Source organism: Aptenodytes forsteri, unplaced genomic scaffold, assembly GCF_000699145.1.
Source record: "Aptenodytes forsteri isolate BGI_AS27 unplaced genomic scaffold, ASM69914v1 Scaffold155, whole genome shotgun sequence".
In the NCBI taxonomy this organism is placed as follows: domain Eukaryota; kingdom Metazoa; phylum Chordata; class Aves; order Sphenisciformes; family Spheniscidae; genus Aptenodytes; species Aptenodytes forsteri.
In genome coordinates, this window is record NW_008794446.1 from 8,282,235 (window position 1) to 8,303,252 (window position 21,018).

Here is a 21,018-nt window from a genome sequence, read left to right on the forward strand (position 1 = left end):
CGTTAATATCCCATTGGCCATTTCTAGGCCATTTGCTCAAAAACCTGTCAGTCCTGCTCATCTGGAAATATTGTGAGTGGAGGCACTGATCTGATACTGCTGCAAGTAAAAGGAGAGACGAATAAGTATCTTTAACTTCACATGCAACTTCCTTGTAATTTTATCAGGCTGTGAACAGTTGGCTAGAATAAAGCAGTTGCTGTCTTCAGAGTGAAGAGGCCCGGATAAGGACATGTGTGACAAATGTGCAGATACGTAGCTCTGCAGAGTACGGTTTGCTCCCCAAAAGACCAGGTTTCACCTCAATGTTTTGTTCCCTCTGAATAAGGGAGAACACAAAGGGATGAAAACTTATGATACAGCTTCCTGACCACTGGTCTATGACCTGCTTGATAACGGATAATGCTGTGCCTTCTAGATAGGGAAACTTTGCTTTCAGTGTAGATAATGCTTTGTCAATAACAATCCAGAGACTGCTTCCAGAAATATGAGACTATGTCTCAATGTGTCTGTAGTTCTCAGCTTGTAGGGGCAGTGTGCAAAGTAAGTTCAGCCAGCAAGGTATGTTGCTGGCGTAGGTGGTTGTATACCAGGTGTTCCATGGATCTTTGGAAAAGACATAGAGAAAGAGAAGCAATAGCTTTCACCCAGAGCTGTTGGCACATAGGGAGAAAAATGGGGGGAGAAGGCACTCAAAATGAGAGCTGCCTGTAGACAAATGAACAAAATACTAAAATATGCAAACTTTGTTCCTGCTACAGATAGAGAAGGAAAAAATGGGGTGGGAAGAAATCGAGCTGAGCTTAACAAATGAGCAGGCAAGGAATGTCTTAGAGACCATCAGTAAGAATTTGAGTACTAAAATGGCAGAGGCTTGCTTTAATAGAGGAAAATAAGTAATAAAGCAGAATCTGTTAACCTGTGGGACTTCTGTCTTATTCTGGGCTTAAACTTGGCACGGTGCAAGGGATCACCACAGAAGCTATTAAGTTTTCTGTTCACAGCTCTGAAGTAGGAATTTGAATGCTCTATCCTGATTCATGCCAGTGCAACAAATATTGTGTCAAGTGTTGGAACAATATAGAAAGGAAACAAATGACAGCTGAGTGGAGGAGCTGACATGATAAGCTGGGCCTCTGGTGATCTGTTGCTATAGTATTGGAAGATTGCCATGTAATACATTGTGAACTGTGAAAATACCAAGACAGCAACAAATTACATTGCTGGCTTGAAAGCAGAAATATATACATAGGAAGGATTAAAATCTATGACATTACCGGAGACAGGTTGTTTCCAGCTGATAGAACGCATACTATGAAAGTGTGTAAGGGGCTGGGTGATATACGTGTAAGAAGGACATCAAAGGTCTGCAGCAATGGATGCTGAAATGAGAATCTGGCAGGCTATGCATTTTGAAATGGAGATAAAACTTTCATTACTTTCACTGGAAATAATGGAGCAGCAGTAACCTCCTGACCAGTAATTTGCTGTGGACTTAACATTTCACACACTACTCTAATTATATTCCATCTGTTCATTTTCTTGAACACAGCCTCTGCACTCCAGCATGTCAAAAGCTACAACTGTTGTTATTTTAGTGGCTTGTGACCATACAATTCAGAAGTTTCGGTATACAAAGATAAAGGTCCTGTGTGAAACAGTTATTAATTAAAATATTCATGACAACATACACGAAGTAAAACAAGAATATAAGTATTGGATCTGCAGTCTTTTTATTACACTTTTTTCTGATATGCTTACTTTTTGTTTATGCATGTTAACACAACATTTGCCAGCTGATATTTTGTGGCTTTCTTAGTAATTTACTTCCTACTAATTAAACCTTGCTATTGCCAGTGCATCTTTGTGTTGTACAAGTATGTAGGCTATGTGCACCATATTGAAAAAACAAACAAAAACACAACAGTTTTTCCCTATTCTTGGTCTTGTCCCTGAAACAGGACCTGAGAGAGAGCAGAACTTTCTTTTTATTTTTGTCACATAGCTTGGCTTGGGGAGAGAAGCATTAGCATGTCTGAGAGCCAGTTGTGAATGCTGCTGGCCTAACTGTGAGAAGTTGTATTTTAAGTGCCCCTCTAAGTGGGAAATGGAGGAGTCTTTAATGTCAATAGTTCTATGTGATTAAAGGATTTTATAAAATAACTGTGTGCTGCATTTCAGATAGCAGTACTGCATATACTCTTAGTAAAATACATGTAATACAAGTTTCTCACATCAGAGGATTTTTGATGGAATGTAGTTCTTACTTGAAAAAGTTTCATTTGAACATTGTGGTGTACGCTAGCATAGTAAATGATGTAGAAGCATCTTTTAACTGTTTAAAAAAACCTGGATCCCGTTTTACTAAATCTTGTAGGATTCTTCTCTATCTGATCTTGGTTTTATATTGCAATAGTGGGGTCTTGGCCTGACCTTGTGCTAACAGCTCTTGGAATGCTCTTGATTTTGTAGTGTCTGTTAAGACAGAGTATATATAAAAATATGCTATGCTAATGAAAGTTTGGAAACTAGATATTTTCATATGCAAAAATTCTGCAAGAGTTCACAAAGTCAACTAAGGCTTTCTGCAAAGGTAGAACTGCTAAGTTCATGTCTGACTTGGTCACTGAGCAAACAGCTGCTGTGACATAAGATTTTGATGCTACCAGCTGTGGATGTTACGGATATAGTAGAGTTGGTGAAAGGGAATGTGTGTTCACTTCAGCTGTTTCAGCCAAGCCTCTTAAAGATCTGTGTAAACTGTGGATGAAGTTAGTATGGCAGGTTGTGAGCTGGGCAGCTGAGTGCCATTCCTGACAGCTGTGAGACTGGAAATGCTGTGCCACAGGCAGGGGTGGAAAAGAGGGAAGAATGGGATGGGGGACTCCATTTCAAGTCACTATAGCTACAGTTGCCAGAATTTGCTGATTAGAGGCCTGTGATTTAAATGCCATAGCATTTTCACTGAGTTGTAGACCTGGTGTCTTTAAGTGCTTCAGGATGGCTGGTGACTATGCAGTCTGTGAACAATGTTTTATATTGTGTCTTCTCATGATGCTGAATGTGTAGGGACCACTGATCAAGTTTCTGCTTGGCTGGATGATGTATTCCTGTGGGAAGAGCACATGATGCTGCCTTCTACTGGCTAATCAGCTGCTGTCAGCTTTGGATATTCGTCACTAAGTGTGCAGTTGCAATGGGTTTAATTCTGGTGTGGTTACTGTCAATCTATTGACAGCTATTGTGGAAGCTACCTAAGTAGTATTTCCTGTTGCTTGATTATCATCAGCATCTTGTGGCATCTTTGCCTATATGAAGCTTGGGCTGCTAAAAAAAACTAATGCTTTCATATTTGGGGAGGTGGGGGAATATTCTGGCTTCCCAGCTCTCTGCAACTTAAGTGAGTTCTTTATCATTAGCACTTTAGTTCATTAATGCTGGCCCTTAACTCTGTTGTGTTGATGTTCTGGGACCAAGGTGACTACTATAAATGGAGAACAATTTTTTTTTTGTCTGTGGTATCTAAGAGGTCTTCTCAGGTTAGTGAACAGCTGCCTCTCAGTTTGTGTGTAATACTAAACCTGACTCTTCTGATGTCCTGTCTAGCCCACAGCTGTGCACATACAGGAGTTCCTCACTCTGCTGGCCGTGTGTCATACTGTTGTTCCTGAGAGACAAGGAAATACAATAATCTACCAGGCCTCCTCTCCAGGTTGGTTGTTGCTGTCTCTTTGGGGAGTGAGGGAGTAAAGTAGAAGGGAAAGTCCAGAAATTTCTGAAAAGGTCATTGATTTTAAAAGCAAGCTGTCCTCCATGATGCTAGCAATAGATCTGGCATCTTCTGTCACCAGCGCACACTGCTTTTGAATACCTCATATAGAACTGCCAAGTCCATGATGTTTCTGTAGAGCTGAGCTAGGCTTATGATCCCTTCTGCTCTCATGAGACCTTCTACTCTGGCCTCTTTCTGCAGAGGTGAAAAGCAACAGTAAAACCTCCAGTGACTTGTCTTCCCTACATAGAGCTGATGTATGGAAGTACTGGTTTGTTTCTGCATGAACAGTTACTTGCTCTATTTGGCATGAGTGCAAACTGTTTGTCTTGATCTAGTAGCTTCCCATGTTGCTTTATGCAGATAGAAGATGCTGATACATGACATGATATAACAAAGAGCAGAGTCTTTGCCATATTTGGGCCTACCCTTCACCCATTTCTTCCTTCTTTCAGGCACCACAGTGGTACTGAAAGAGGTAGGCAGGGCCAAAATGCAGAACAGTAGGGCCCTACTCCCCATCAAATTTATCTCCATTTCTGAGGGTGTTTCTACAGTTGTAGTGATGTATTGAGTGATAAAGCAGCAGCATTTCTATTTGTCTTAAGTGTCACCTGAAGAGTCAGGTGAACAGCCTGTGTAAGGCAGCTCTAGTCGCAGTGTTGATGAACTGTGAGAAGACCAAGGGAGCTGTAGAGACATTAGGGTTGCTTGAGCTGGGCACTAAATTCACTTGTACGGTGGTTGTACTTAATACCACTTGCTCCTTAATGAGGCTGTATAACTACATAGTAGGGGTAGAAGTGTTGGTTCTGGTTTCAGCTTGCTTATTTGAGCTCTTAATGACACTGCCCAGTTCAGTCTCCAGAAGACAATGCTGTACGTATTTCTATAGCACCTGAACTTAGTGCCTTTACAGCGGGAAATGGATTAAATGCATGTTGTAGGAATTTACAGTAACACAGCTTTGATCTTGCTTTCGGAACAGGTATTTCCCCTCTTTAATGTAGAAAAGTATGACTCCTCCACAACAACTGAGTTTAATGCTTCAGTAGTTACAGGATGTTTTATACAGATTGAGTATGAAGTTTGTGTAGTTGGTATTACATGGCCTTTGTAGGACTAAAATATGAATGTTCTTGTGGAAGTGTGTGCAGAGCTACTCTAGCAGCCCTACAGATGTGGGAGTACATGGGGAAAGGGGGCTTCTGCGTTTTGGCATTGTGGCGTATTTAAATATGGGCTTTACAGGCCTCTTCTACATGCCAGATTAAATCTAAGCTTTTCTTGTATTGGCAGATGAAGGGGCATTAGTGAAAGGAGCAAAAAAACTTGGTTATGTCTTCACAGGACGGACTCCGCATTCGGTTATCATTGATGCGGTAAGTAGTAGATGTGCATGGCACAGACTGCCAAGCTCATGCAGAGCATAAATGTCTCCTGTGTGGTTCTTGTGAGTTCCCCTTTACAGGGCCTTTAGGATGCTACATGCAAAAGGCTTTTGCAGACTGGGAAAAGTTGTTTTAATCTCTTTTGTAGATGCAAAGTCCTCTGCCCTTCTCTGTGGCATGGGCAATAGGAAGTTGCAAGCTTGTATGGGAAATGACAGCAGTTGTGCCTGAAGAATATTTTCCTTGTCTGGGAAGCACAGATGAGCATGTCAGAATGAAATTCACGTGCCTGGGAGATTTTCTAACTATTATGTTTAGTGGTTACTGTACTTCTAAATGTTTGATTTCTTGTATTAAAATGAAATTTTTCTTCTGAGTAAGATCTTCTGTAGAAGATGTATCTGCTTAACAAGCTCTGTATGCAGGGGTGTGTAGTTAATGGATTAGAGTTGACACAGGCAGTCTCAAACTCATGGGGCCACATTCTGACTTAAGTTGCAGTCTAAGCTAAAGTGGCTTCAGATTTACACAGGTGCAACTAAGATGAGAACTTGGTCTCTGGAATACATAGTAGGGTGCTTATTAAGAATAACGGGTGTATTTTTGTCCTTCCTCTCAGGTGCATTCACTTTCAAGTTTCTTGGTACACTGCCAAGCTAAGCACTTAAAACATATATCCTTCTAGGACTTGTCACAAACTTGTTACAACTACTCAGAAAACTGCTGCTTAGTTTAAGGGGAAGAGCTTAGGATGAGCAGTGTCATCTAGAGTTATCTAGGCTCTTCTCTCCTCTGCAGGAAGACCCAGGCCCAGCTGACCTAGTTTTATACTCCTCATACATGCCAAGCTGGGAGCATGGTCAGTCTATAGCCAGCAATAAAAGCTGTCACTCCAGAGGTTCCTGTCTCTCCTCATTGCCTACATCTGTGACAGTACATGTAATGTGGGTTGGAGATGGCTTTTGGCCTTGAGGATATTGCTGAATTGATATGTGCCTTGTAGGACATAACTCTACTGCGATTAGTTTTTGCTACAGCCCTTTCTTTAACCACGTGCTACAAGTACTACTGGAGTTCTGAGACTCCAGTAACTCCTGCTGCTCCTACTATCTCTTGTACAACAGGAATGGCAGAGACAAGTAATTTCTAAATCCTTTTCCTTCCTCAGGTTGCTCATGCTCAACCCTAGCAAACAGTTGTTGGTGATAACAGGAATTACTCCTCAGTTAACCATTTTTTGCCACAGAAAAAAAATCTAATATGCTTGTAAACTCAAGTAAAAGAAATACTAAGTCAGTTTAGACAAAGTTTTTTGTAATACCAAATCTGGATGGCATGATTATTTTAACTGGGAGTAATGCTCACATTTTGTAATGTCTCTTAGTTGATAGCTGTTATGTAGTAAATATGCAGACTAACTTTCAGAGCATGCTTATCCTCCCAGAGTAAGATACTAGTTCCTTGAATTGGTGTAAAAATAGTAAATGAGGATGCCACAATATTACATGTTCAAGTAAGAGTAGAATACCTTCATTAAATAGGGCTCTACAACACTTTTACCAGCAGAGGGAGCTATTACCACATTTTATTTACACTGGGCTGTGTAAACAAAGGTGTTAAACCAACTTTCATGTAAGAATGTACTGCAAATTATACTTATAGTACATACTTTCTTTTGTAGCTGGGAAAGGAAAAAACCTTTGAAATTCTTAACGTGCTGGAGTTTTCCAGGTAAGTTTTCCTCTAATATACTAAATGCAGGGTAACAAGAAAGCCATTTTTGTAAATATATTATTGAGAATAAAAAGATTCAGCTGATGCAGTAGAAAAGCTGAATTGCCTTAATTTTGTCCTGCCCCTCCATCTTCTTGTTTCCAATATAGGGCTAATACAGAGCTTCTTACAAACTGGTGGCTGTTGGCATGTGCGCATGAAGCTCTCCCCTGCCACTCCAGCTCTGTTGGCTTATTGAGAAGTTGCTGCCCTGAAAGTGTCATTCTGTGCCTCACTGATTTCCTGGTGTGTCACTTGTCTACTTCAAGAGCATGCTTTGAGATTGAGATTGCACTTTTATAGTGCTTCTGTAAATTACTTGGTTTTGAGTAGGTGGAATCTACAAGAGGGCTTTTTGGTGCCCATTTTTAAGAACCAGTCTAGCTATGAAAAACTAGATTTGCAAGCACTCCTAACTTGTCAGGCTAGTTAGGATGGACACTGCTTGGGTAGCAAGAAGCTTTGTGTGATGAATCGGGCCCCTGAATCACTGGAGATGATAAAAGGTGCTTTCTCTTTGTCATTTGATAAAGTTTTGTCAGTTTGGATGGTGCTAGTCAGCAGGCTTTTCTGCTGTTTTTTATACTTTCTGTGTCTTAAAGCCTTAAAGTCTTGTTTTCTGCCCTCTGAGTTGGCTGGTTCTGCTCTAAAGGAGTATGTAAAACTAAAGTCTGGGAAGATTTGCGTAGGCAGCTTTTCTTGTGTCCTGGCTTGCTTTGAAGATTACTCCTGACTAGTTTCCCCTTTTCATTCAGAATGTAGTTACTTAGGCTACTTGTGGGAATATCTAAAAAGGTACTAGAAGAGTCTTTTAGGCTTTCTGACAAGTTGACCAGTATCCTGGTGTCTGTAGACAGGAGTAGCTGTAGCCTGCATGCAGCAGAAAAAAAGCTGTCTTAACTCTTCCCTGTGTGTAGCAATCTCCCACTTGACTAGTGAAGGGAGTTCCTATAATTAGATTTCAAAAAGCACAAGGAAGTTTCCCAGTGTCATTAACTTGCAGAAATTCTGGGCACAGCTAATTGCTGTCCTTCCAGACTTTCTTTAGAAAGTCTCGGAAAGGATTGTTTTGTCTGATCATACATGCCAAGAGCTTACTTCCTTACACATGGCTCTTGAGTCCTGAAAAGGGGCTAGAATTTCCAAGAGCAATGTCAGAGGAGGAAGATTCCTCTACACTCTGATCTGTTTGTACATATTGGCAGGAAGGGAATGAGGAAGGAGGATGCTTCCGAGTTCTCCTTTTCCTAAGGAAAAGAATTATAGTTACAGATAACTTGTTTGAGTATGAAACCATGTGTTCTTAGGGTTCTCTTGATGAGAGTTGATTTGCTTGCCTCTGCCTCTTACAAGCTGCTTTTTTTTTCAGTGGCTCTTTTTTAAAAGAGAGATTGATAAGTGAAATGCCAAAATTGATCTTTAAAAAAAATATATATCCTTGCCTACCTTCCTTTGTTAAACATCTGTGTACAGTATGCTAGTGTTTACCTTTTATTTTAAAAAAATATCCCAAACTTGACTGTCTTGATACGCAGCCCTGCTTGGAGGGTCTGACTTTGTTCTACATAATCCTAACTATGTAGCTCTGATTAGACCAATATAAAGAACCTATAGGGAGGCCAAGAGCTGGTCTATATCGTGATTCCTTTCTATGACATTTCTGCATTCTTTTGAGTTAGGAAGCTAAATAACTGCCCTTGTCAGTGGGTGGTTATTTCAGTGTCTGTTATCCTTATAATAAATATGCATTCAGCCTTAATGATTCCATTTCTAGCCTGAGTCCCCAAAACAATTTTGCTTGAGGAATAACGAAAAGCTAGGAATAGATGTGACTCCCCTTCTTTCAAGAGGATTTCTTGCTTTTTTCCAAATTCTTGCTCACATTTGGGTTCAAGTCTGTTCTGGTTTAGTGCTCACCGGTGGGAGCTGTAGGGCTGAACCTGGAAATGGACAATTTAGTATTTATCCTTGCTGTCAAGGATTGTGGGGTCTTAAGTTACTACTGTTACATATCACCTGATGTCAGATGCACTAAGCACATCTGAGAATTCACTGGCTAGAAGAGGACTTATTGTCATCACTATGACTAATAAAAGCAAATATTTTTCTTCCAATAGCAACAGGAAGAGAATGTCAGTGATTGTTCGAACTCCAGCGGGACAGCTACGTCTCTACTGCAAAGGGGCTGTAAGTAATTATGCTACCTAATGGAGAACTAGCACTACCAGTTATTGTTTCAACAGCTGTGGCTGATGCTGGCATTTCATGTCTCATACATAATACCTGTTGGCTTTCTGTTTAGGGCCAAGTGTCATTCCTTCTCTGGCTCTTTTTGCAGGCAGGAAGATTGCTTTCTACTACCCAGCTGAAATTCTGAAACTAATGGGAGCAGTACCCTTTATTGATGCAAAGGCAGGATTTCACCCAGCTGTGCAGCAGCAGTTCAGGAGCTAGACTAAATGCTGCTGTCTAAATCTGTTCTCAAGTGGTTGGCTCTTGATCTGGTTCTTGCATCTCTGCACCTGCTGGTATTTGTCATCGTGACTTGCACCATGTTGTGCTTCTGTCATCACTGACAAGAGCAATAACTTATCAAAGTACAAAGGCTGCAAAACTAGCATTGGCCGCAGCCAGAGAGTGGTTCTAATTTCAATGGAAACCCATGCAGGTGGCTTTTTGCGACAGGGAAAACTATTTCTGACTTCTGTAAGGATCTGGTTTACTTGAATTTGTCTTGACATATAGGTCTGGGTGCACTGCTCTGTTGCTTCAGTTTAACTCCCCTCATTTGATAAAGATGTGCTGGCTTCATGCTGGTGTGGTGGGAGTGGATTAAGCCCACTGCCATTGTGCAGTATTTCAAAGTTGTATGCCTAGTAGGATCACACAGATCTGCAACTGCTTGTTGCTCATACCACGCCTGTGTTCACACTGTTTCTTGGAGTATGGCACTGGAAGGGAAGGAGAACAGGAGAGTTCACAGTAAAAAATTTCATGTCATCTTCTGTATGAGTGGACTCAGATGTCTAACAGAGCAAAAGGGTTGTAGTAAGTAGTGTGATCTGGTGTCTTGTCTTGTATCTTCTGCTGCATCCACCACTTATCTAAACTACAAGTTAACTGTCTATTCTATGTGAACTCTTCCACATTCTGATAGTCATCTCCCATCCTGTCACATCCATCATAAATTACTTGTTTTGTATGCCTATCTTTAATCAGTGATAAATGTAGGCCTGTTTACTTAGCTGGAAGAGTACATATCTGAGCAAGAGCAGGGTTTGTGTATTTTACATGTATGTAGCAGCTTCTGGTAGTTGCAGAATACAATGCAGACATTCTAGATATGTAGGTGATGGTGCTGCTGCATTTTGATTTTTAGCTGTTATCTGTGCCTTTAAAATTGTCCTTTTATTTAGTGATGAAGAAAGTTGCTGCAGGAGGAAGGCTATTTCTGAGAGAATTTTGTAGTAGAACCTGTTCAGTGTTTCTGCTTTCTATTTTTTAACATCAATGGGAATCTTTTCTAGAAAGTATTGCAAGAAGCTCTTCTGTATGGGACTACAATGTGTACTGAATAAGACTGTGCTTATATTATCTGAAAATCAATATATCCGCTTAGTAATTCAGAAAGGAGTGTTCTGTACTGCCCAATAATGGGGACCTCTGTATAGAAAGAGAAGAGGAGGGCAGAGTGTGCTTCTGTCCCTGTTATTTAAAGTGGATGCAGTATCTCTGCCACTGAGCACAATCCAGATTACTTACTCAAACCAGAGTCTCTAAAACCCACATACATTACCTGTAAATATAGCCTTGGGTTCTGATATTAGTACATTTACTCAGGTTATGTCACTTTAGCTTGTAAATAAACAAATGGGAACTTCATATGTAGACTCACTCTGTTGTAATGAATTTGGTTTTAATAGGATAATGTAATTTTTGAGAGGCTTTCAAAAGATTCCCAGTATATGGAGCAAACACTGTGCCATCTTGAATACTTCGCAACAGAAGGTAAGAGAAACAGCATATCATGAGAATTCAACTTGCAGCATGTTCTGCATTGTCTAAGCTTTGCAGTACCAAATAATATGGTTATGAAGATAAATTAAGAAGTGGTGTGTAATCAGAAAACTAACAACTCTAGGATAACTTTAAGCCTAAGGCAGTTTATGCCCTGCTTCTATGTGCTTTCAGTAGGGAAGTGGAATTTGGAAGGGAAAGATGGGGTTCTCTGTGGCCATGATGAAGGGAAAGGGCATGAGTTCTATTGCCCAGAACAGCTCGATTACACTGGAGTTAGAGGTGTTTTTGCCAGTGTGAAAGTCAAATGACAAAGTCCCAGGCTTTATGAAGCAGAATGATAACCTGAACGTGCTGAGAAGCCTGGAAGACCAAGACATCAAAGATGATCTGAAATGGTCTCTAAGGTCTTTACGACTGATGTAACACCTCCATTCACAGGGAAGTACTTGGTGGTGTTCCCTCTTCTGCAGTAGCAGAAAATATTTGTATTATAGTAAAACCATGAACCAGTGGTTTTCTCCTTAAATCTGAAAACACTATTTATTCAGCTTTTTTAAAAAAAATATATATTTTTTGCAGACTCCTACATTCTCAGTAACTAAACTTTTGTATTTTGTGGCACACGCTCCTTTCTGCTTGACTTATGCCAGGAAAAAAAAAACATTACTTCTGTATGTTAATTTTTGTCAGTGGTCTAATAAAATGTTTTTCATACTTCGTGGGCCCTATTCTCTACTCTTTTGTGCATGTGTAACTCCCATTTTTAATGTGAGTTTTATGTGTATACACTGAAGGAGAAAACAGTCTTTCTAAAAGGAAACATGGGCTGTGCAGTATGTTTGACTAATATCTCCAATCACTGTGTGTAGCCAGTTCTTTGTTTAATTTGATCTTTTTAAAAATAATGAAAGCCAAGCTTGCTTTCATACTTGAACTAAAAAGATTAAAGATGACCCTTTTGTTGCTCCAGTATGACTAGATTGCAATACTGAAAACTAGGGGGAAGTTTGTGCCCATTAGGCTCTCCTTTGATTTGCACCAACATTAGTAACCTAAATGAGCCAGACTCTTGTTTTACATTTGTGAAAATCCAAATGCTTTAAAAATGTACAGGGAGATGTTCTGGAATCCAGAGTTTAAGTGTGCGTTAAAAGCTTCTGTTGGCTCCAGTGAGAGAGTTAGAATTTAGCATTCATTAGGGCATTAATGATTTGCTGATACTCAGTGTAACTCTACTGTGTGTAATGGCTGTCTTCTGTTTTGTAGGTCTGAGGACTTTGTGCATTGCTTATGCAGACCTGTCAGAAAACTCTTACAGAGAGTGGTTGAATGTCTACAATGAAATCAGTACAGTTCTGAAAGACAGAACTCAGAAGCTGGAGGAATGCTATGAGATCATTGAAAAGGTAAGATGCGTACTTTTTTGATGATCAGATACAGATTCCCTTATATGTGTCTTTTCCCATGGAATTTGGGCTTTATACAGTAAAACAAACTTAATTTCATTCATGAGAAACTGAAAAGGTTTGGCAACCTGTTCAGTCCATAGACCTCTCAAGTTTTAGTTCGTAGATCTGAGACTAACTTATGTATAAAAGGTCATTGCTACTTACAAACTCTTTTCTCACGTTCTTTTTATCTTGCTATCTTGTGTAGGGTTGATGTAACTTGATAAAGATAATGTATAAAATTGTTGTGTTGCACCAAGTTCTCACTACTAGTATATGAAGAGAAACTTGTTCCTTTTCATACAGCAGTCACAGTTCAGGTTTTCTGAAGGCTGTTGTAGACACTGTAGACAAAACAAAGTGCTCACCAGGGCCTGTGGTCGCATGGACTGAAAAAAAGATGAAAAACTGCTTTCCGTACAAATTGCGGAACTCGTAATTCTGGAAGGGGAAAGTAGGTGTCAGAGAACCAGTTTGAAACTCTCCAATACCACATTGAATGAAATGTTAAAATGTCGACACTAGAGGCCAGTGTTTCTGTGATACTTGTTGGTCTTACTGCTTTCTGAAATGCTGGTAGTCCCACTTCTCACCTACACTTATTCATGCTTTTTCTCCTTGCTCCAGTTATTTCATTCTCATTTTATTTAGTGGTTTCTTTAAAACACTCTTTGAACTTCAAGTTCTTTTTTTAATTAATATTAACAATGCAACTTAGAGCACTGTTGGTTATTTAAGTTAGTTGGGGCAGAAGAGGGAAAGAGGTTGAGACTAGGATGGGAGCTAACTTTCATAGCACAACAGAAAAACTCTAACTCTTTAATAGCTGAAGATTGGATCTTGCTTTTCAAACTAACACCTAAAGTCATCTTTTGTGTTGGTTGGTCAGTAGCAGTGTGGTTATCTAATCCTTGATTCTGTAGGTTTGCATAGCTCCTTTCAGCTTTCTGCTTCCTGCACTGTGCTCTTGTACTCTTCTGTTTTCACTGAGGTGAAAAATGAACATGGATTGATTCTCTTTAAAATGTGTTCTCAAACCATAGATCATTTTTGGCCATCTACCTTCTGCCTCTTTTCACAATTTAATATCTTGAAAAACGGGGACCCATGAGTGGGTTGTAGAATTGGAGTTCTGGACTTAGTGCCATACTGGTAGGAAACATCCACTGTGTTCCTTTCCTGTTAATGTTTGCTTGCTGGTCATACCAAGGAGAGCAGGGAATTGCACTTGAAGCTTAAATTCTTTTTTTTTTTTTCTTAGTGCTGGTATTTCCCAGGTTAAATTCTCCGGTCTGTAGTCACTCCTTTCTAAACTGGCTTGTGGCTGTAACATAAAATATAATGTATTTTAACAGGCTGATTTTTTCATCTAAGCGTTCAAATGAGAGTGGGAGAGCTACTTTGTCAGTCTGAGTGTTGAGGTCACTGGATCATAGTACAGGAGCACGTGTGGAGACAAACTTGAACTGGTTACCTTCTCCACCTGTACACTGGCTGAGAGGGCTTCAGCAGGTGCAATAGTCACTCCCCTGCTCAGGTAGCTCAGCCATGCTGATCCCTGTGCTGTCATGTTTAACTGCTTAATAAGTGATTTGGGGAATAAAAGACAATCTACAGTTGCACACTTGGATTGCATTTGTAACCTTCGAGTGTTGTTAGCATCAGCAGGGCTAATGTTTCATCAAGAGGCTATAGGGTACTGAAGCAAATGACTTATGGGAGTTGATTCTACTACCTTTACCAGCTGAATATCTCATAACAAAACTCAAGCTTTATCAAGACCCGTAACTAATGCCAGCCTACACGTCTGTATGAATAACAACTTCCCCTTCTGTTCCTTATGCATGTATAGATGCATACAAGCCGGAGCTGCTCTAATGCCCTCTTCATAGAATCATAGAATGGTTTGGGTTGGAAGGGATGTTTGAAGATGTAGTCCAATCTTCCTGCCATGGGCAGGGACATCTTTCACTAGATCAGGTTTGCTCAAAACTCTATCCAGCCTGACCTTGAACACCTCCAGTGATGGGGCATCCACAACTTCTCTGGGAAACCTGTTCCAGTGTCTCAGCACCCTCATTGTAATTTAAAAAAAAAAAATCCTTTATGTTCAATCTAAATCTACCCTCTTTCAATTTAAAACCATTGCCCCTTGTCCTGTCACTGCAGGCCTTGGTAAACAGTCTTTCTCCATCTTTCTTATAAGCCCCCTTCATATGTAGAAAGGCCACAATAAGGTCCCCCTGTAGCCCTTGTCTTCTCCAGGCTGAACAACACCAGCTCTCCTAACTACTTCTGTTCACTTCATCTGTTTTCACTTGTTTTGAATAATTTTAGTCCCTACAAAGAATAGAAGCTGTTACTTTTTTTTGTGCAATTCCTGAAATGATACAGTATAACTAAACTCAATTTGTATAAATTTATTTAAATTGAACATCTTTACATGTCTAAGGAATCATTAAAATGCTTTTAAAGTTAAAATTCTGCTGAGTAGAGTGTGCCTTTTGACAAGGTTTGTTTCTTGGGTATTTTTGTCTGCCTGACCTTTTTTTTTCCCTGTAACATGGCCAAATCTCTTCAAGCAATTGCTTTAGAATTGCCTAAGACTATGGCTAACTCTTGTAGTATTAAGTTTGTTGTATGAGATGTTTTTCTGGCAGACATCTGTATGTGGACTAGAGATACTTGGATTGATTAATGTTCATACCACTTGTATTACATAAATGTAATTATTATATCCATAAATAGTTTCAATTTTTGCTTTGAGTGATTGTATCCAGTCTGTATGTACATTTTATGGGAGGGAAATTAGTTTAAATGATGTGATGCCAGGTGACTTTTTTTTTGCGAGCTTAAGAAATATATAAACTGTGACCACTCATCATGTTGCTATGGTGATTAGTGAATGCTCTAGTATATATGTTCATCCATAGGCTAGCTCTGGAGTTGTATAACTTCAATTAATTGCTCTTGAACCATTGCCATCTTTCTGATCAGACACACTCTGTTCCATTCTGTACCTCTTGAAATGAGGATTGTATGCAGAGGAAGTAGTCTAGCCACACCAGAAACTTTCTGTAGTGTATATTGCTTGTCAAAATGTTGTATTAGCAATAAGGCGCAACATGCTGTCTTTAATTCCTTTTTGAGTGTGTTCCAAACAAAGGTTTATCTTAAGAAAATAATCCCTCAAATTCTTTTTTCCAGGATTTACTGCTTCTTGGAGCTACAGCCATTGAAGACCGCCTGCAAGCAGGTGTTCCAGAAACAATAGCCACACTAATGAAGGCAGAAATTAAGATATGGATTCTGACAGGGGACAAACAGGAAACAGCTCTCAATATAGGTATCCATCTTTCTGGTTATGCTGAATTTGTTTGATATGTGGCAGATTACATACTAGATTTGCTGTGTGGGGTTTAAACAAAAACAGGCCTGCTTTTTATAGAATGGTTCCTTGGTAGCAGATGGGCATGTGGTAGCCTTCATTTTGGAGAAGTGGGTGTTTTGGAGTGAAGTCTTTGCTCTGAGTGTCGGGCTATGTTCAGGGTTTTTTTTTTTTTAAGGCAAAAGGGACACTTCTGCTCTTGGTTAAGTGCAATTCTTGTATGGAGTGAATATAGGTAACTGTGTTCTGATGGAAACTGGAGAGCTCAACCAGACCGTAATGTTTCAGTTATACTGTGCATTATATCAATTGTTTAACGGCTTTTTTCTTTTCTTACTGACTGCCTTTTCTAGACTTTAATGGAGTTTGGGATATGATGGGAAATATGGTAATACAAAGTGTATAGCTTACAACTTCTTGCAAACCTTGTCTGTGAAAGTAGGTGGATGCTTGAATAACTGCTCCTGCTGTCACCTTATGGCACACCTGTTAGTCAAGTATGTCATGATCGTTAGTGGAAGTGTGTTGCTGCTGTCGAGTGTATGGACAGTTTAATATGGGTTGTTTTATCAAGGCACAATATGGATATCCTCGTCTCAAACTTGTTGATGTACAAAGTATATTCTTTGTAATGCAAAAGAAAATCTTGCAATGATGTGAGTGAAAAGCACAAATTTAAGCATGACAGGTGTGCTTGGGTACTGATGTAATAGAATGGTAACCTGCTTAAGACATAGGTGTTTATCTGACTACCTGTTTTTGCAGCATAAAACTGGAGAGTTTTTAGCACTAAGTTTAGGTTCGTTATTAGAAGCAGCCCTTAAACGTTAGGTTTCCTTTTAGATCATAAATGTATCTGATAAAATCAGTCTATATACCCAACTCTACTTGTAATTTGTCAAACAAAGATTTTACTGTAAGGCTGGGCTGAACTAGAGGTGCACATTATAATTTCAATCTTATAGCAACTAGATGTTGTACTCTGTAGCACTTCGGCTATTGTGCTAGTCTTGCATTGGATATGCCACATGAGTAGGTCTAGTAAGTACTCAAATCCTTCAGCCTCTTTCTCACTGTGGATGCTTGCAAGATGGGCAGCCTGGGTAGCAATACCTTGTGCTGTCACAGAATGCTGCTGTGCTTGAAATGCTGGTTTGAGCTATACCTATGCTGCCATCATGCCGTAGCCCTTCACACAACACTAGTAGCCTCCTAGGAGAAGGGCTATCCAGGTCTTAACTGAGTAGTAAAGACTTAGTAAGGGAACAGATCTTGATATAAGCACCCCCTGCCCCATAACATCACATATCTCCCAAATACAGCATCCTTGGCAATATAGTGCCATGATGCTCTTGTATTCTTTTTGATGATTTTTCTCCCTGTAACTGGTAAATCTGCCCGCAGAAGGAAAGAGGCAGAGTGGCACTCTGGTGATCTGACATCTCGCAAAACTGAGTGATGCTTTCACCTTGTTTCTTAAGTCTAGAACACTCTGCTTATCTCCACTCTCTAGTGTGCCCATGTAAAGTGCCATCCACAATTTCATTCAGATGTGCAAATTAGTCTGTTTAGATGTACAAGTGTAGTTTAAGGGGATCCTTAACAGCATAGGTTGCCTTCTGTTGAAGGAGCTATTTCTTTAGCCTTCTGAAGGCCATGTTGACTTCAGGATTCTCTAACTATAAGAAGAATGTGACCAATGAAGCTTTTTATACATAGGATTACATGTAGATGGGTCTGGGTGTATTTCAGGCTCCTCCTGGCAGAACTGTGGTGCTCTGTAACTGAACTTACGTTACCTTTAGCAAAACTTTGTGCATTTGTTATTCTTTGTCAACTTTTTATTTTTTTCTGCTTTGGTTGGTTTAGTGGAATTTCAGAATGTAGTCTGCTTGACTGACTACAATTTTTGTTTACATATCAAAACTGAATCAAGGTTCATGTATCTTTGTTTGTCGAAGTTGGTACCAAGAGATGAAATAACGTGCTGAACTGATACAGTTATAGAAATAAGGTGGATGGCTTAACTAGCATTTAAGTCAATTGTCTACTTTTCTGGTTTTGAATCACTATCTGCAGATTTTGCTTTCTTTAAAAGCAGTAGTCAACTTGAGAGGAGAGAAGCATCATCTTTTGACAAATTAAAAAAAAAAGTAGCTACAGATTTTGGCATAAATACCTGAAATAAGTTGATATATTAACTGACAGCAGCTAGCCTGAACACAAGGATATGAGCTTTACAGCAATTGCTTATTCTGGAGGCTGTGAAGGAGACTAACCTCCAACTTGTCTCTAAAAGTTACTTTTTGTATGACAGCAACTTGAAAAAAATAAGCATCTCCCTTACAACTTCTAAATTATCACTTTCAGTGTACAATTTGGTAGTAAAACTCTGGACCTTAATTAGCTTCATGTTCAAGTTGGCTTGAAAGTACAAACATGTGGCACCCTTCCAGTTTTTGTATGTAACCTATTAAAACTAATGAACATTCAATTTAAAACCCAATCCACATGTACACTTTGCTTCAGGTGTAAATATACTATCTGGGGAGTAAAAAGTATTTTCACTTTCTCATTATGCTTATGGACTCTTGCTTGCTATATGGCTATGCATATGTATTGAAGGATATTTGAGCTCTTGGCAGCTGCCCCAAGGAGTTGGAGTGCTTTGTTCTTCCAGCTTCCTCTTGAATCTTTGGCCTTCAGAATTTGTGTCTGTTGTCTCTTGATTGCATTCTTGACTTCTCTGAAGGGTAATGATTGACCTTGCTGTGGGGTGATTGTATGCCTTCCACTCAGCCATGTGTCAGCTGATAGTGCTGCAGGTGAGGAGTGTGTTCCTGATAAGCTTTAATACTAATCAACCATTTGAACTCTCTACCTATAGAAAATAGGAGTTCCTGGTTCAGAAACATCTTTGAGCATGACATATGGTCTTCAGTTTTTACCATCTGAAACTGTCCTGAGCCCGTGTCTGCAAACAACTCTAGAAGGCTTAAGTGTTCTTGTAGCTTCATCCTTCTCTTAAAACAATCTGCAGACTCTGGATCTTCTTTGCCTTTCAGTGAGGCAAAAAAACCCCAAACACGGCAGACTTCTACTTACTACCATTCTGATGCTCAGCAGGCTCCCAGAAAATCAGAACTGATGTATTTCCAGCGAATAACTTCTGTAGTAACAGATTGTTTTCTAGGAATGGGAGTGTGGTGTTTACTGAACTGCATCTCTCCCTTGAACAAGGAAGCTCAACTGTGGGGATTGGTAAGTGCTCTTACCTAGAGTATGCATTCATAGCTGTGAGCACTGCCTTACAATCATAGAAACGTAGAATGGTTTGGGTTGGAAGGGACGTTTGAAGATGTAGTCCAATCTTCCTGCCATGGGCAGGGATGTCTTTCACTAGATCAAGTCTGCTCAAAGCCCTATCCAGCCTGACCTTGAACACTTCCAGTGATGGGGCATCCACAGCTTCTCTGGGCAACCTGTTCCAGTGTCTCACCACCCTCATTTTAAAAGATCTCTTCCTTATGTTCAGTCTAAACCCACCCTCTTTCAGTTTAAAACCATTGCCCCTTGTCCTGTCACTACAGCATGGGTAAAAAGTCTTTCTCAGTCTTTCTTATAAGCCCCCTTTATATATTGAAAGGTCTCCCTGGAGCCTTTTCAGGCTGAACAACCCCAAATCTCTCAGCCTTTTTTCACAGGAGAGATGTTCCAGCCCTCTGATCACTTTTGTGGCCCTCTGGACCTGCTCTAACAGGTCTGTCTGTCTTGTGCTGGGGGCCCCAGAGCTGGATGTAGTACTCCAGGTGGGGTCTTATGTCCAATTTTTTTATCCACCAGTATCCCCAGGTACTTCTCAGTAGGGCTGCTCTCATCGCCCAGTCTGTACTGACTGGTATTTGGGATTGCCACAACACAGATGCAGGACATTAAAGGTCAGGTTGGATGGGGCTCTGAGCAACCTGATCTAATTGAAGATGTCCCTGCCCATGGCAGGGGGGTTGGACTAGATGACCTTTAGAGGTTCCTTCCAACCCAAACTATTCTACGATTCTATGACTTTGCACTTGGCCTTGTTGAACTTCATGAGGTTCTCACAGGCCTAGTCCTCAAGCCTATCAAGGTCCCTCTGAATGGCATCCCTTCCCTCTAGCATATCAACTGCACTGTTCAGCTTGGTGTTGTCTGCAGACTTGCTGAGGGTGCACTCAATCCCACTGTCTGTCATGGATGAGGATACTAAATGGGTATTGGTCCCAGGCTGACCCCTGAGGGACACTACTCATTACGGGTTTCCACTTGGATGTTGAGCCATTGACTGTAACTCTTTGGATGTGGCCATCCAGCCAATTCCTCATCCATCTAACAGTCCATCCATCAAACCCATATCTCTCCAATTTAGAGGTACGAATACTTCTGTTATGGTGAGCCATGATTTTTCAGTTGAGAGAATGGAAGCAATGTCAGCATCCTTGCCTGTATCCCTATGCGAAGTTTAAGCAGGGCACATGTGCCCTCTCTAAACACAGAGCATAACCATTCTTGGCTCAGATGCTGGATTCTGTATGCCTGTGGGATGAATATGCCTGTGGGCTATGATCCTGAACTCTGGTTCAAGCAATCTTTCTCCCAGGACACTTGAAGGGAAGTAAGTCCCAGAAGTACCTGATTCATCTGCTTCATGGACTTTCAGACTTTTAAATTAAAGAGCTAGATATCAACTTAGAGGTGTGGATTGACATTTTATACTTGGCTTTGAACCAGCAGTTGATCTTATTCTACTGAGAAGCATAGACAAAAATATGCCCTGATCTTAGTGTATTTTTTGCTTGCCATGTTAGTACTGCTAGTAATAACTATTATGAAACTATTATAAAACCATTAAAAACTTTAAAATATGACTACAGATGTCACTTATTTTACAGTTGCCGGTTACTTTGTTTTATACTAGTGCTAGATTTTAACTTCATAGTCCTGAAATTCTACATAATGTGTAGATCTCCTATAACCTGTTGTTAGGCTTGACTTCTATCTTCCTATTCCAATCTTGATCTCCTTCCTGTTTAATGTGATAAGACACAAAATGACCTCAATTGCAGGATTAGGTCTTCTGACTCCATGACTTCCAAAATGCACAGCAGAGCAACTCTATTTTTCACAGGTGTGTTTTTTTCCAGCTCCACTTCTCGAGTGGCATCTTTTGAAAGAGGTAAAATGAAATAG

General features: G+C 40.1%; 1 protein-coding gene across 1 annotated transcript in view; it reads left to right on the forward strand.

The window, feature by feature from the left end:
- Positions 1-21,018, forward strand: part of ATP8A2 (ATPase phospholipid transporting 8A2) — a 294,058-nt gene that overhangs the window by 38,177 nt on the left and 234,863 nt on the right. Inside the window, exons 16-22 of the mRNA XM_019474848.1 lie at positions 3,607-3,712; positions 5,072-5,154; positions 6,845-6,894; positions 9,054-9,123; positions 10,860-10,944; positions 12,223-12,362; positions 15,612-15,750. Coding sequence (XP_019330393.1) covers positions 3,607-3,712; positions 5,072-5,154; positions 6,845-6,894; positions 9,054-9,123; positions 10,860-10,944; positions 12,223-12,362; positions 15,612-15,750 — 673 coding nt within the window. The remainder of the gene's footprint in view (positions 1-3,606; positions 3,713-5,071; positions 5,155-6,844; positions 6,895-9,053; positions 9,124-10,859; positions 10,945-12,222; positions 12,363-15,611; positions 15,751-21,018) is intronic.